We start from the raw sequence: 15067 nt of genomic DNA on the forward strand, positions 1-15067 counted from the left end.
GAGTATTGCCACGAAGAGAAAGTACAAAAAAAGGAAAAAGGAAGTAATTTTGATCAAAAGTCAAAATGAAAATGAAAGTTAAACGGTAGACTTACGGGCTGTTTGCTTTGTACGGGCTATTGATATATTGTGCGTTTCCTTCTCAAGAGAATGTTTGCAAGTGTCACTCTGCATTATATATACGACAGGCATACGATGGTGTTTATTATATATATATATATATATATATATATATATATATATATATATATAGAGAGAGAGAGAGAGAGAGAGAGAGAGAGAGAGAGAGAATATCGTAAACAATGTGAAATCTAATTGTCAGAGTTATTTCCCTTTATTAGCAAGGTCATCTTCTTTACAGAGGTCGATTTGCGTCACCCACTGCACATGAGGAAAGACAAAAGATGGATAACATGTGAGCCGTGATGGGGGTCCCACAAACTTTTCTTTTGTGGCTCTAACTTGTTCACGAGACTGATTATCTACTAGTAAGTGTGACATGCAATCGATCGCTTTATTCGGAAGGCAGATCGCCAGAGCATTCATTACAAGCATCCAAAGCGAATTTCGACCAAACGCTAGACCTCGTGAACCTCTTCATTTGGTAACTGGAACTGCGGGATTTTCCAAGTCGTTGACGAAAAACCAGGCCTTTAAGAAATGGACTTACGGTGACGATGCATACTTTATTGCCAGGAATAAAGTGGCAGATGTAATAGGTAAGGATTTCCATGGTTGAATTGATTGTTTTCTTACTGGTTATCGAATTGCTGAGTGAATATATTGTCGTTATGGTTTTTGACATTGAACGGGAAATAGTGACTTTGTTCACTCTCGCGTTCACTTGTGAAATTACGTTTATTCAGAATAACTTATTAATTCTTTAACGTAAGGCCAAGCGAGCTTATCTTATGGCCATGTATCCAAAGCGATTGTTTGTCATAGATTGTGTGCCAGACAGCCTTTTCTCAGAACATCACAAAACTAGTTTTAAGGTAACTTGATAGACTTAAATTACTTCTATCCTCCACCCCAATTTCTTGACAGAATTTGACCAGTTTTACCGCATCTTGTGATAACGGGGGAAGAGTCTAACCCAGGCTTGATGACTACGTAATTCTTGTGTACAAGTCATTCACAGATGATGTGCAGTCAGTCTGACGAATTTATTTTCAGTTCTCTGCCTTAAGTTTTATGTAACCTCCTTTAGCCATGTCAAGGTCATTACACCTGTGATTAGGGACAAATGGAGTCAGTATCACAACATCTCAGTGCTTCTTTAAAGATACTGGGATACAAATAATCCTGTTACTCTGTAGTTCCCAAGTAAAAATAAAAATGTGTATTAAAAAAATGTATAAAACAAAAGTCTTCCTTTGGCAACAGAATTAACATAACACTTTGGTTAATAAAAATTCTAGTGCATTAGAAGATGTTGATGCACACTTTTCATAGACAAATATATGAGATATATCAATATAACATAATGTAAAATTCAGTCTTAAAAACAGACAAAATTACATTTTCATTAAAGTTTTAAGTACACTTGTTTATCTAATCAAAACATCCATTTATTGTAAATGATTGCTTTCCTTGATGGTAAGAAAACTGAACAGAGAATAACATTTTGCCTCAGTATAGTGACACTAATGGAAAGGGATTTAACTCTAAATGGTGCTTGAATTGTGTTCCCTCAGTGTAATTTTAAACTCTTTGGATGGTCTTTAATTGCCTTTTGCACTGCAATTACATATGATTATGTTCTGAAAATAGGGCAGGAATATCCATGAGATGTTTATGCATTTGTATGTACTTCATACACAGACTGATGCTGAATTGAAGGTAAAAACATAAAATAATTTTGAAAATCTTGATTTATCAATGATATTTAGCATGTACAACCAATTTGCTGTCATTTTTTTTTAATGTTTTATAAATACTGGGATATAATACATAGGGTAGTTGCCCTTAATCGGAACTTTTATCATAACCAAAGAGATTGCAATGCCATGTAAAGGTGAGTTAAAAAAACTAAATCAGTGTTTTATTCCATAATAACACAAAAATTATCACATTAATTTAAGAAATAAATATATTCATGAAACAATATAGCTTTTAATAGCACAGATGATACTACAGAAAGAGTAAGTTCCCCATAGTAGTGTCATGACAGAAAATGGAAGCAGCCAGTAAACTGACCCATTAATATTGTTTTAATCCATAAACGATGCCTATTTTTAATCCGTCAATGGTGCATTTTGTCATCAGTATAGTCATTTAACACAATAATGACATTAAAACTAGTGGGAAACAGAAATTTAAAAAAAAACATAAGGGCTTGAAACTCTGATATACTGTTTCGTCCTTAAAAATAAAAATAGATTAAAAAAGGAAATCATTCTTGAAAATACATCAGTACCTATAACATGAGATAGAATTTATTTATGATATTTTAAAAGTTCATTTAGCATCCTTGCCCAGTAACTTTCTCTTCTAAGACATAGAAACTACACCTTTATACATACCTATGTCCTCTAAAAATGGTTGGGGTGAAATGATATACCTCTGCTGTGCTTATATACACATATGAACTTGATGATCTTTCCATCTTTGGAAGGTAGGTGGTGCCCTTTCATGTATATTGACGTTCTGGTTATGCATACACAGAGATGGTCCTGGCTTTTAAAAAGCTGTCGCCAAAAAAATCGCCAACCTCAATATTTTGTCGCCAATTTTCAAAAAGTGTCGCCAAAAAAAGTAGTGTACATTTTTCCAAGTGTTAATTTAGTCTATTAATGTAACAGGCAATGAAAATTACAAAAGATGGATTAGTTAATACTTTAATTACAACAAGCATTAACAAAATGTTACAAAGTGTTACATGAAGATCCGTCGCGATTTTAGGGCTGCCCACTTGTTGAATGCAGTTTCAAAGTCTAATTTTTCACATCTGTACATGCTGATTCTCATTAAATTCTCGAGAGATGAGATGCAGAGCTTATTTCTGATGTCAGTTTTTATGAGGTTCATCTTACTGAATCCACGTTCACAGTCCTCAGTGCTGACAGGTGACACCAGTAGTCTCTCAGCAGCCCCCCACCCCCATGGCTAGCTTCATAAAGCTTGTAGCGAATTGCTTCCTAAATCCCAAGAATGATCACTGAATGCTGTATAAATTTTCTCGACAAGAAAAATAGGATCTCCATTCCCACAAATGAAACTTACACGAGTCTACACCTGGCAATATTGGACCGTATATATATAAGCATAAATTCACACCCAATTTAGGGATTCTTTCACTCCTGTATTTTGAGAAATAAATAATTATTATTAATTATGCAAAACTGTTCTTTTTTGCTATTTCTTGTTGCGGAGTTTAAGTCTCTGCAGCCGTAAATCAGGACTGATGGCAAAAGGAAAAGATCAATGAGCAAAATGCCGCACTGGCGACAGATGTAATTGTGATTTAGATTTTTTCCATTTGCTTTGTATTTATACACAGTAGTCGGTACTTCAAAGCTTATCAGTTTTCTATGAAGGTTCAGCAAAACTATTGTATTGGTATATGTATAAAAGAAACCCAGAAGGATTAGCCATACAATTAATTGTATCTGTTCTATTCGCGTCTTCAGAAGTCGGTCAGTTGTAGGTATGGTGCGGTAGCATGATTGACTGTATCACAGCATACAGTACTCAGCCCAGATGTCAGCATAAGCAGATTATGATGTAACAATGCACTGTAAAGATGGGGTTGTCAATAAGAACAAAGGATCGTTTGTGTAATAGATTGATTCCAATGCATTGCTTAGTCAAGTTTGTGGCTTCCTTTCGTTCTGCCTTTTAATTTATCCAGTCCAAATCATTGATTGTATGTACAAATTAAATAACCAAAAAGTATGTCGCCAAAAAAATCGCCAGATGGGATATTTTTGTCGCCAATAAGGAAAAAAAATCGCAATTTGCGACATTGGCGAAGCCCAGGACGATCCCTGCATACATATATAGACTTATATTTATATCCAGTTATCATTGATGATAAGATAACAAAGATAACAGTACTTTTAAACAGACTACCTGTTGGTTGCAGTGAGTTTTATCCAATGATTTAGGCCATTATTTGGTGGTGCCATTTAAATTCCTTTGTTTTGTACAACATGAATGATTTTGAAAACATCTTATTTACCAATTTCATGTCTCAGTTACACATGGAAGACATTGTGATGTTATCTTCAGAACAGAAGAAATAATGCAATTTCCTCATGCAAAGAAAATATCATCTTGAACAAATTCGGGCATTGGAATAAGGTTGAATACTAACAAAATCTATCACATTTTACTTCAACAGACGCAAAAGACTGCTGCAGCCACAGGTACTTGTATTTGTTAGTGAAGAAAGAATACTATTGACTACACCCAGTCCTATTCTACAATTTTTTTTAAAACTTAAACAAGGTGATAAAGTTGAGCAATTTGAAATCTGCCCCATAGCTCGTTCTATGCTAATTTCATTTATTTCATCAGCACCTTAATTCACTGGTTAAATATCTCTGCATAAAAAAGATAAATTCTGTATTTGTACCCCATGTGCAATTTAAGGGGAGATTATGACAGGATTTTATCTTAAGGGAAACCTCCCTCTTTATCAAAGAAAAAACAAGGGGAGGAAGAAACAGACATAAGTCAGTATTTATCTAAAGTTCAATATGTCTCTTTTTTCCTGCTGCACTTGAGCTCTTCTGAAATCAAAATCTTTTTCAAATGTCACCTCTAGTTGTATAAGCATTAATCTGTTAATTATTTCTGAGCATACTCTGCTCCTTTTATTTGCATCAATATTGATCTGTGCTTCTTTCTGAAGGGGCGTATACATAGCTAGCTTTGTCAGCTTGAATATGTTGGGAAAATGTTCTTTGTGACTTTTATGTACAGTTTTTGCAGAGCTCAGAGATATTATCTTTTGGATAATCTACTCCAAAATAGGATTTTTTACTAACATAAACTTCCTTTGTTATCAGTAGTTTACTGACTACTATGCCAAATTTCTTATCTGTTCCATAATGCTGTATACGGGTATTTAGTCCATCAACGCTTGTGCAGACAGAGGTATTAAAATAAATATCTTTATTTTTTTGCCCTTATTTTATTCAGTTTATCTTAACCCTGAAATGGATACCTGTATATGGTTTTTGTAGCATATGATCCACAGGAAGAAATTGATTAATTTAAAAAAAAAATGATAATTGCATTGTACTTTTAAAATGTCGTGATTTTAATAAGGCTCATTATTCTGCCCATTGTACATTTAATTTCGAAATTCTGCTGAAGGGTCATACTGTCTATTTTTTTTTGTAAATCCAGCATGTACCTCTGATTCGTATTTAACATGAATCAGGCTCAAAATCACTCACTGGTATCTCCATTACAACTTTTCCAGTTCCAATAATCTGATATACTTCATAACTTAAAAAAAATTATTGTCATCAGCGCTATTATCAGCAAGTATTTGCCAAACAAAATTGTAATGAACCATGCTGGGAATCAGTTATTTTGGTTCTACTGGGTAGTCCATATTTTAAACACACATTTGTAAAACTTCCGTCATGAATGGTTTAAAACTATGCCATAATGCTTATTCTTGGGCACGTTGTGCTAATCAAATTTAGTTTCACAACTATTCAAGTCGTGCTTGAAGAAACCAGATGTGGTACAGTTTCTATCAACAAATAGAAAAACAGATATTGCGACAAGAACGGTTAAATCAAAATTGTATTCATTGCTGAGCACATTGTCATATGTGGGACTTGCAACAAATTTGCAGTTCTCATGTTACACAGTTCTCCATGCATGTGAATTTGTACAAATTTTGCATGGTTCGTTTAATGGCACATTGTGACAGCATCTCTGGGTGATTACTTCACAAAATGACTTTCCCATGAAGATTCTGTTGCTCTGTCAATACTTCCAGTTTGTCAAGCAGAGAATAAACTACATTGATTTCTGATTGGTGCTTATTGTTTAACCTGGACCAGAAAAAGCAATAACCACAATTGAGAATTCTGTGTAAAATATTTCACCTTGTAACAAACCTGTAGCATAGCTTTCAAATCGACTAAAGGAGTCAAGGTACAATTCAAAGTAGAAACTTTGTTGAAAGAGGTTGTTAAATGATGAGTAAAGTACTTTATACACTTGGAATGTATGCTGAACATAATTCTGGGTTAGGACAATTAGCATGGAATGGAGTATGTGTGACCAGATTACGAACCACGTCACTTTGTTAACTGCTGGACAGCGAATGGGCATTCTCAAATAGTTCTTGTCATTTTTACTAATAAGCACAAGTGCCTGTTTTTGCAAATATTGTTTTAGATGGATTATAAATTTACAGAATAAAGAGGCAAGTAATAATAATTATTTATGACTGCTGAAGATGCCGCATAGTGTTGTAAGATTGTGCAACAAGTAATGTAGAAGTTATCAAATTTGGGGTATGTCATCAAACTGATGGACAGAGTTTAAAACAGACTTTGACCCACTGATTGATTGATTTGAAATTTGAATTTGTGGATATGTTTCTAATCAACCATCAAAATATTGGTAGATCAAATTGCTTTATACCAACACTTTAAAAGCCGTGTTATTTATAATGTATGTGGTATATATACACACACACACACACACACACACACACACACACACATATATATATGTAGTCAAAGTCAAGAAACTAGAAATAGAAAATTATTTAAAACTTATTCCATTTTCAGTAATTAAAAAAAGTAGGAAGTAAAAAGTTATAAAAGACCCGTTTGCAGTTATTTGAAGTAGTCAAGTCATTCAGTGTTCCACACTTGATCAAGCATATCACAGCAGATGAATGGCAGGCCATGTGTTGAATATAAGAAATTCAGAGCTCAAAAATGTTTGCATTGACTATTCAGTATGTACTATCAACCATCCAAACATCAAGTCAGCAAAATATTTTCAGTTATGGAAGGAATACATATCTGTCATTATGCAAATTGGGAGCTGTCTGCTCTTGTGAGCAAATGTTGGAGAATCTTAGTACATGCAGGTCCATGCTAAGAGGTGATTCAGGAAATATGTCAGATTCAGTCATTTTTATCTTGCTTTGATTTTTTTAAATACAGTGTGACTCCACTATAACATGGTAGTTGGGAGCCATAGAACCCAACTGTGTTATCGACCGAACTGTTTTATAAGCAGCCAGGTCAGTTAGGTGGAGAAAATGATGCATGTACTCCAAAAAATTTGTGGGGATGTGTGGGTGCAAAATTACGTGCTTTATTGGCACAGTTACCAACTTAAATTGATGCATATTAAATGAGAAATACACATGTAGTGAAATAGAGAAGGCATATATAATATTTTACTTTATTCAGAGAACCATGCATTGGTACTGTATATACTCAAATATAAGCCCATTCGCGTATAAGCGGACCCCCAAACTGAACAGGTATAAACACTAAAAAAAAATGCATGACCCGTGTATAAGCCGACTTACAACTCCAAGGTATATCAAGATGCACGAGTTAAGTTCTAAATGCATTTATTTAGGCAAACTTGTATTTTAAAAAAAAGTAATTTATTTAATTTTCTGTTTTTGTATAAAGTTTCTGAAATAATGCTTCGAAAATTATGCTAATACCGTAAAAGCTGAGTTGTAGTTTGCTTTGATGTAAGCAACCTTACCTGTCAACTTTCACACTGGGAGGGGGGAAAACTCCCGATTTTTGGGGCCACTCCATGCCTATCTACCGATTTCATAATATCTTCTGATTTTTGTAGAGAACTCCTGATTATTACATTGTCTTCGATTTTCATATCTTCTAAACAAGAAAAGTCCTACATGTTCTGTTGTATCACCTGTGAATTATTGTTGTGACGAAATAATTATTTTAATATAAAGCATTCGCTTCTTCACTAAATAGAGTGTTTAAGCATTATTCATGTAAATTAATGATTATTTTTACCTCTACAATAATACAAAATAAAAGATAAATCACAACAATAAAATCGTCCAAAGTTAATTTCATTTTCAAGAACGATCACTACGAATGCTGTAACTCCATATGTTACAGCTCCATTCCCACGAACGAAACTTACATGAGTGAACACCTGACATTTATATACAGTATATACCAATGTTACACTGGTATAGTTACCGGTCAAAAGTCTCTCTTATCACAAGCCAGTTTCATGGTTTTAATGATTAAGTGGCCTGTACTGCTATTGCAAAACAAAAGACAAATTTGTCGACTATCCACATAGGAGACACTGAGACATCAGGCTTTCCATTGTGTGGAAAGTTATGTTTGTTCAGCTAAAACACAAAACTAAAATTGATCTTAGTTGATCTCTATGAGAATTTTAGCCTTTATTATTACCACTCGTCATGAACATGTAAATTATGATGGTTATGTGCCTTGTACAAATAAACGTGCATACCTTTTCAATAATATTACCTCAATGTGTAGGATTGTTTATATCATTGAAAATGAGTAACTAGTGAGCGCGTGATTCAACGTAAATGAAACGGCTATTGAGGACTAGCTGAAATGTTATCTGGAAGAATGCAATTTGGTTGAAACAATGAATAAAGCAAAATCTGCATCTATGTTTGGGAATAAGTAAGGATTTAAGTGACACTATGCACGCTTTTCACTGTGTAAGTACTGTACATTATAGTTCAGCAAGGTCTCCTTGGTAAACTCAACCTTCTCGCAAATTATGAACAAATTGTTTTGTGTCCCAAGATTTACAGCCATTACATTAGTCAACAAAAAGACCTAAAAACTGGTAAGTTTACACATTGGCCCGCGGTTAAGCCAAACCCTCTTCTTCCAGACCTTTATTTTTTCCTAAATTATTTGGCTTATACGTGAGTATGTACGGTACTTATAAGAGTATACTTTTTATATATCAGACATGGTTTTTCTCCGTTTTGAAGTGGAATTCTCCTTTTCTCCTGACTTGAATCAGATTGGTCTTTATATTGTCTGTTGTTTATATCATCTCCAGTCTGGTTTTTTAAAAACGATCTGTCTGTTCCCATTCCACAACTACCCTTGTAAATTATTTGTTCCATATATTAGTTAGCACATGAATATCATAAAGATCATTCTGATTGGGCAAAGGTTTAAATTCATCCATGGCAAAGGTTTAAATTCATCCATGAATCGTCATGTAATGGAAACTGATGGCAGTGGAAAGAAGCATGCTTGCAAAACATGGCATCCCAAGTTGTTGAGAGAGACCATGACACAAACATTTTAGATAAAGGTTAAAAAAGACATATGGAAATGTGAATGGCTGTAGTGAAAAGTTGATGGAAAGTTAGTTGGTCAGTTTATAAGAAAACGTTAAAGGACTGGCATTTTGTGGCCTCTGCAATAAAGATCTGAATTGCGGTTGTAAGATTTTGGAACAGCACCTACAAAAGAAGCTGCATACGGAAAAATTGAAGGTCCGGAGGCATCTGGAAAAGTGCAATTAATTACTGTAAGAAGAAAGATTTCTTGCATGATAGAACAGATGTAGCCCTCTGTCAGAATATGTACACTGCATGTCGCCAATACAAGCACCAGCTTGAAAGGAAAAAGGCTCTCATTAAGAAGGAAAAGAAATGATTGCACATATTGAGCAAAAAAAAGGAAGGCTAAAGAAATCTTTGCCAAAGCTGCAAAGAGAGCTCAACTGGAATATCAACAGGTTTTGTCCATTGGAGAAAAAGACAAGTGAATGTATGTGATTATTTGTAAATAGTTGATGTACTTGGGTGTTCATTTTACAGATTTGATATGAAAAGAGAGAAGTATAATATATTTGCTGAAAAAATTGAGAAATTATTGTGACCTAATTACGATGTGAACACTGACATGCACATAAAATAACTTAAGCATCAATAGACTGGAGAACAAATTCATATGACTATAAATATTGTGAAATTATTGAAGTCAAGTTGAACATTTGTGTAAAATGTGTTTTTGGCCAGGGGCCTTTGGACCCCTGGATTGGGGGTGCTACCCCTCAAGACTCCGTTTGGGGGAGGACCCCCAAATCGCCCTTACATTTTTTTCAGCTTTTTTTAGGATGACCAATATCATGTCTGATAGATACATGTCTGATGTAAATTATGTATAGCATGAATACTTGAATAGAGTATCAACACGTGTACTTACCCGCAAATCATAACATACACTGAATCCACAATACAAGTCATTCCGTTATTCACTCATACACATTTAAAATATTCAATAATTTTGTTGTAGGTCATATACGTCTGAATTCAGTGGGAAAAAAATAGCACAATCACATAACCAATGATGAGGCACATTTAGATTTCAGTTGGTCCCAAGTAAGTAAAAGTTTGCATTTTAGGTCGCCATTTGTAGCGTTAATAAGCATAAACTGTTTTCCTGTAAGACAGAACTTTCATGGCACAGTAAACATGTTCCAGTCACGTTGGAAAATGAAACAATCGATCAGATTTTATTGATTTTATATAAGTTTGGTAATGACTTCTTCTGAAGAGAGGTTCTTTGTTTTTACTGAAGATTGAAGTCTGCTTTCTTTGATGCAGGGTGCATGTATTATTGAAGTCACCACTAAAGGACCGCTCTGGAGAACCAAACAAATGCTCGTTTCTCATTTTGGCGGCAATATCCAATAATTGTATTGCATGAGTGAGAATGATTTTTTTTCACATTTGCTTATTAAGTTTTCATAACAATCAGTGCTTCAGAGTTGATCTGTTTTCTTTGAACTTGCGCAAACTACTTTATCGGGGTATATTTTTAAAAAAGGAATTGGTCATCATTTCGTGAATAGACCAACAATTAATATCTTGTTTTTTTGTTGTTATTTTTACATTTGTGGTAGCAGATGCTAACTTCCACGCATGCATCAGAAGTTTAAGAAAGGGTCAATTATCAGTAGAGACACAAGTGTTCTGGTCTGATGAAAGGGATAACTACAGAAAATGTGAGTGTTCTGGAGGATTTAATTCTTGGTGAAAAGAAGAGGAATTTTACTTACCATCCACATAAAAATGTCAGTCTGTGTAAATATATTAATTACTAGCGAGCAGCCAACAATCATACTAAAGACAGATTATGAGATAATGCCTCATCCGGTTGATTTCCGCTACCAGAAATGTCAACAACAACACAAAAAAGGTGGATATCTCACAACATACATTCCTCATGCTAGATGTCAACATAAGCAGATTACGATATAACAATGCACTGTTAAGATGGTTTGTCAATTTGGACTTAGAATTTGTTTACGAAACAGTATATAAATTTCAGTGCATTGTATATAAAGCCTGCGGCTTCCTTTCATGGGGCCTATGAATTTCTCCACTCCAAACCAGTGGTTGTATATACAAGTTTAAACAGCCAACAACGTCACCAATATAAAAAAAAATCATTGCCAGATGGTATATTTTGCCACCAGTAAGGAACAAGCAAATCGCAATTTGAAACATTGGCAAAGCCCTGTATGATCCCTGAATAAACTTTTTTCATGTATATTGTCATACTTTTAAGAAGAAAAAACTATTGTACGAAAAAAATACATATAAAATTTCAGGAGCCACGCCAGCATCAGCTTGTATTATTCATACAAAATCTCTTCCCAAAATGATAAGAAACTTTTACGTTACTTCCATGCTGTTAAGAAAGAAATTTTCAAGTTCAAAAAAAATACAAGTATATGAAATTTCGGGAGCCACACCACAACCGTGTTACATCGTGTTATAACGTAGCCTGCTATAGTGGGGTCACACTGTACCTTGCATTAATAATAAAAGTAAAATGTCGTCTTTGTGTAAATTGTCCCTTTAAAGACGAAGGTGGAAAATAGATACATAAAAATCTTTTGACTCATTCCTTTTTCGTTAGTGATGAGCTAATTATTGTAGTTGTGATTTTTCCTTGGTCTCGAAGCAGATTGATGCTAGAAAGTTTTTACAATTTTATGAGCTTTGTTCTTATCAGTGTTGTTACTTTCTGTTTTATTGTATTGATGATTGTTACTAGCAGGTCATTTCTGAGACAGAAAAGAAAATACACCATTGTGAACTATTGTGGTTATTTATATGAGCCACTATGACCGTTGAATGATAAAAGAAGAGGTATATATATCGTGGCTCACTACAAATATTGTGATAATTAACCCTTTAGCTATGACTGATGCATATATGCAGTGCCGATAAGCCTAGTTTACTACCCCAGTGTTGCTTATGTGCGTAAAGTTCAGCAGTACTCGAAACCATAGTGTCGCATCTATGCAGATGTGACCGCTATGTTAACTAAATGTTGATTGGTGGAAGTACAGAAGTTTACATATTTTTGTTTATCATAACCAATGAGAAGACTTTACTCAACATTTTGAGACAAGTTTGAAAGCTGAGAGGCTAAATTTAGACACACTGTAAAGCCTTTTCTGTACCATATAAACAAAGATGGATTCTGATTCAGATGTGAGCGACTTTAAAGGGTTCAGTGCAAGCGATATCGAAGAGTTTAATGGATCATTGTTAGAAAATGGATCACATATTGATGTTAGTCCCATTTCAACACCAGATGTGATTTTTATTCGGATGACGAGGCGGACATAGTCCCATTTGCACAATGGAGTGATGACCTTGCCGTGTTCGAGATCAAAGATTTCGATTCTCATGTTGGTTCAACAATCGAGCTTGGATCACTAAGCAATGAGAAAGATTTCTTTGCCAAGTTTTTTTGTAAATGTCTGTTGGAAAAGCTAGTGAAAGAAACAAACGATTATGCCAAGAAAATGGGGGACCAAAAGCAAGACCTGAAATTGTATGAAATCAGCATCACGGAGATATGGGCATATCTTGGAATATACATTGTCGTTTATGTGTGGATAATGACTGTTTTGAAAGGTACCACTCTCAACTTTTTAATTAGAGTGTGGATTTAATTCATGTTTGTATATATGTACATATGTAAACATTGGATTTATTTTGTGGGATTCAAAACAGTTTACATGACTGGGATTTCTTGTATGATGGGATGTAAGGGTTTATAAAGTGGAAATATATGAATAACAGACACTATACAAGATAAGCTGTTTTTTATTTCACTGAAATCAAGCAAAAAAAACTAAAGAAAAAATGAATATAAATGTAACCATGTTTTTATTGTCAGTTTCTGTAGTCAGCCTTGGTGATGCTGTAGTACTCAGCCTAGCAACCAGCCTTAGTAGTCTCAGTAACTGATATGATAGCACTCAGCAGTAGTGAGACTGCACAACAGCTATAGTAGTTAAAGGGTTAAGCTTCATCCATAACAGATTGTCAATAGTTTTATGGTCCAGATTTCCACTTTAATCACCTTATTTTGCAAAGAATGGGGAATGTCTTCTTTATATCATTAGAATGTGGCATTGATAAAAACAACGCTACTCCACCTGCAGGAAAGTTTAAACTTCATTTTTCTAGTGACTAGGATTTTAGGGTTGCTAACTGCTATCTTATAAACCTCCAATCTAATTTCATCCTGAGGAGAATGTTTTCAAAATGGACATGAGATGTAATCTCAAGTTTTATTTATTTTTGCCAGTGGTTGTTATTTTTAGCATTGGGAAGTATCCTGTTTTGGAATTGAAACATGTATCAGCTACACTTAAATATTTATCTTAAAATACCTTGCACAAGGCAACAGCAAGTAAGCAATACAAAAAAAAATCAAAATGCCTAACAGTTGTTTCTACCAACATCATTTTTTTGGGTGAACTTGCCTTTTTATCTCAATTCTGCCAGAGGTCAACTGATTCCTTTATTCCTTATATCAAACTCATAAACTCATTTGACATAAACCGTTCAGATTTCAAGAGTAAGGTAATCAGTTAACAGCTTGTTGTGTACAGGTTAGCCTTCATAATCTGATTACTCAGCCACACATCAATGCATTACACAATTTCTGATCCCCGTTTGATTGGTTCCCACTGGTCATTGTATTATATAGATAAAGTGAACAGATATACCAGTATTTTGTTGTTTTATAATAATTAGAAGAATCTTTTATTTTTCAAGGTATTAGGGTGGATTTCAACCATTAAATGGTATGTGCTGTATGGGGCCTTTACAACTGTTTTTTTTTCCTTTTCTTACTAGTGTATGTTGGTGGGCAGTCACAGTAGATATTTAATCAAATGTTAATCCAAACAAGTCATAAATGATTTATTCTTCCTCTATCATAAATGGGACAGATGATCTTAACACATTAACCCCTGGTGACAAGTTTAAGTGGCAGGAGGTAGTAGCCTACTGCCTAGCTCTGTAGCATCATGTACGATACACTAAAGTGTGTGGTATTATCGAAAAAGAGATAGACAGATGTAGCTCTACAATGATACCAGATAATCCGGAATTTCATCTTGTATTAGAAATTACAGAGAGAAAAACCTCATTTTTTGGATCTTATTTTCTTCTACCCAAAATTCGCCTGTGGTCGGAATCTGACTTTGTTTTTGGAAATTTAGTCTTTTTGGTCTCAGATCTAATGCAAACTGGCATGAACTGCAAACAGACATATGAACCTTTGTAAAAATTAGGATAAGATGGGCATTTGGAATAAAGAGTGGTCTCGATACGAAACAAATGGGTCTGTTAAGCAAAAACAAACAAAAAACTCCAACGTTTACCCATCTGCTCATGCGCGAGCCAAATAGCCAATGAAAAACAATGTTTCTAACACCACTAGGCAGTATTTTATTAAAAGATCACCTGAAAGTTGGTGTTTTTTGGATGTATTCAGAAATAGCTTTAAAAATGTGTTTCCTACTCAAATTTCAGATGAAAATGACAAAAACCTCCAGGGGTTAATGTGTTAAAGCACCCTAACCTCATTTCTGATATATCCATCTAACCATGACATCAGTGACCAATTAGCTCTGCCCAGGTTATATTGATTTTGCATATGTGCTATATTATTGAGGTCATGAGTGGTCTAGCTGATATCAGCCACTTGTGCAATTTCTACAATTCAGAAATGGTTCACAATTTAAATGTGGA

The 15067-nt window shown here is 34.4% G+C and overlaps 1 protein-coding gene across 1 annotated transcript in view; it reads left to right on the forward strand.

Moving 5' to 3' along the window:
* The first annotated feature begins 366 nt into the window (after positions 1-366).
* LOC149775843 (protein phosphatase PTC7 homolog) overlaps positions 367-15067 on the forward strand; it is a 90628-nt gene continuing 75927 nt past the window's right edge. Inside the window, exon 1 of the mRNA XM_089943627.1 lies at positions 367-719. Coding sequence (XP_089799753.1) covers positions 500-719 — 220 coding nt within the window. The 5' untranslated portion in view covers positions 367-499. The remainder of the gene's footprint in view (positions 720-15067) is intronic.

The sequence above is a fragment of the Sinohyriopsis cumingii genome, chromosome 19 (genome assembly GCF_028554795.1).
Source record: "Sinohyriopsis cumingii isolate HCF-2022 chromosome 19, ASM2855479v2, whole genome shotgun sequence".
NCBI lineage: Eukaryota > Metazoa > Mollusca > Bivalvia > Unionida > Unionidae > Sinohyriopsis > Sinohyriopsis cumingii.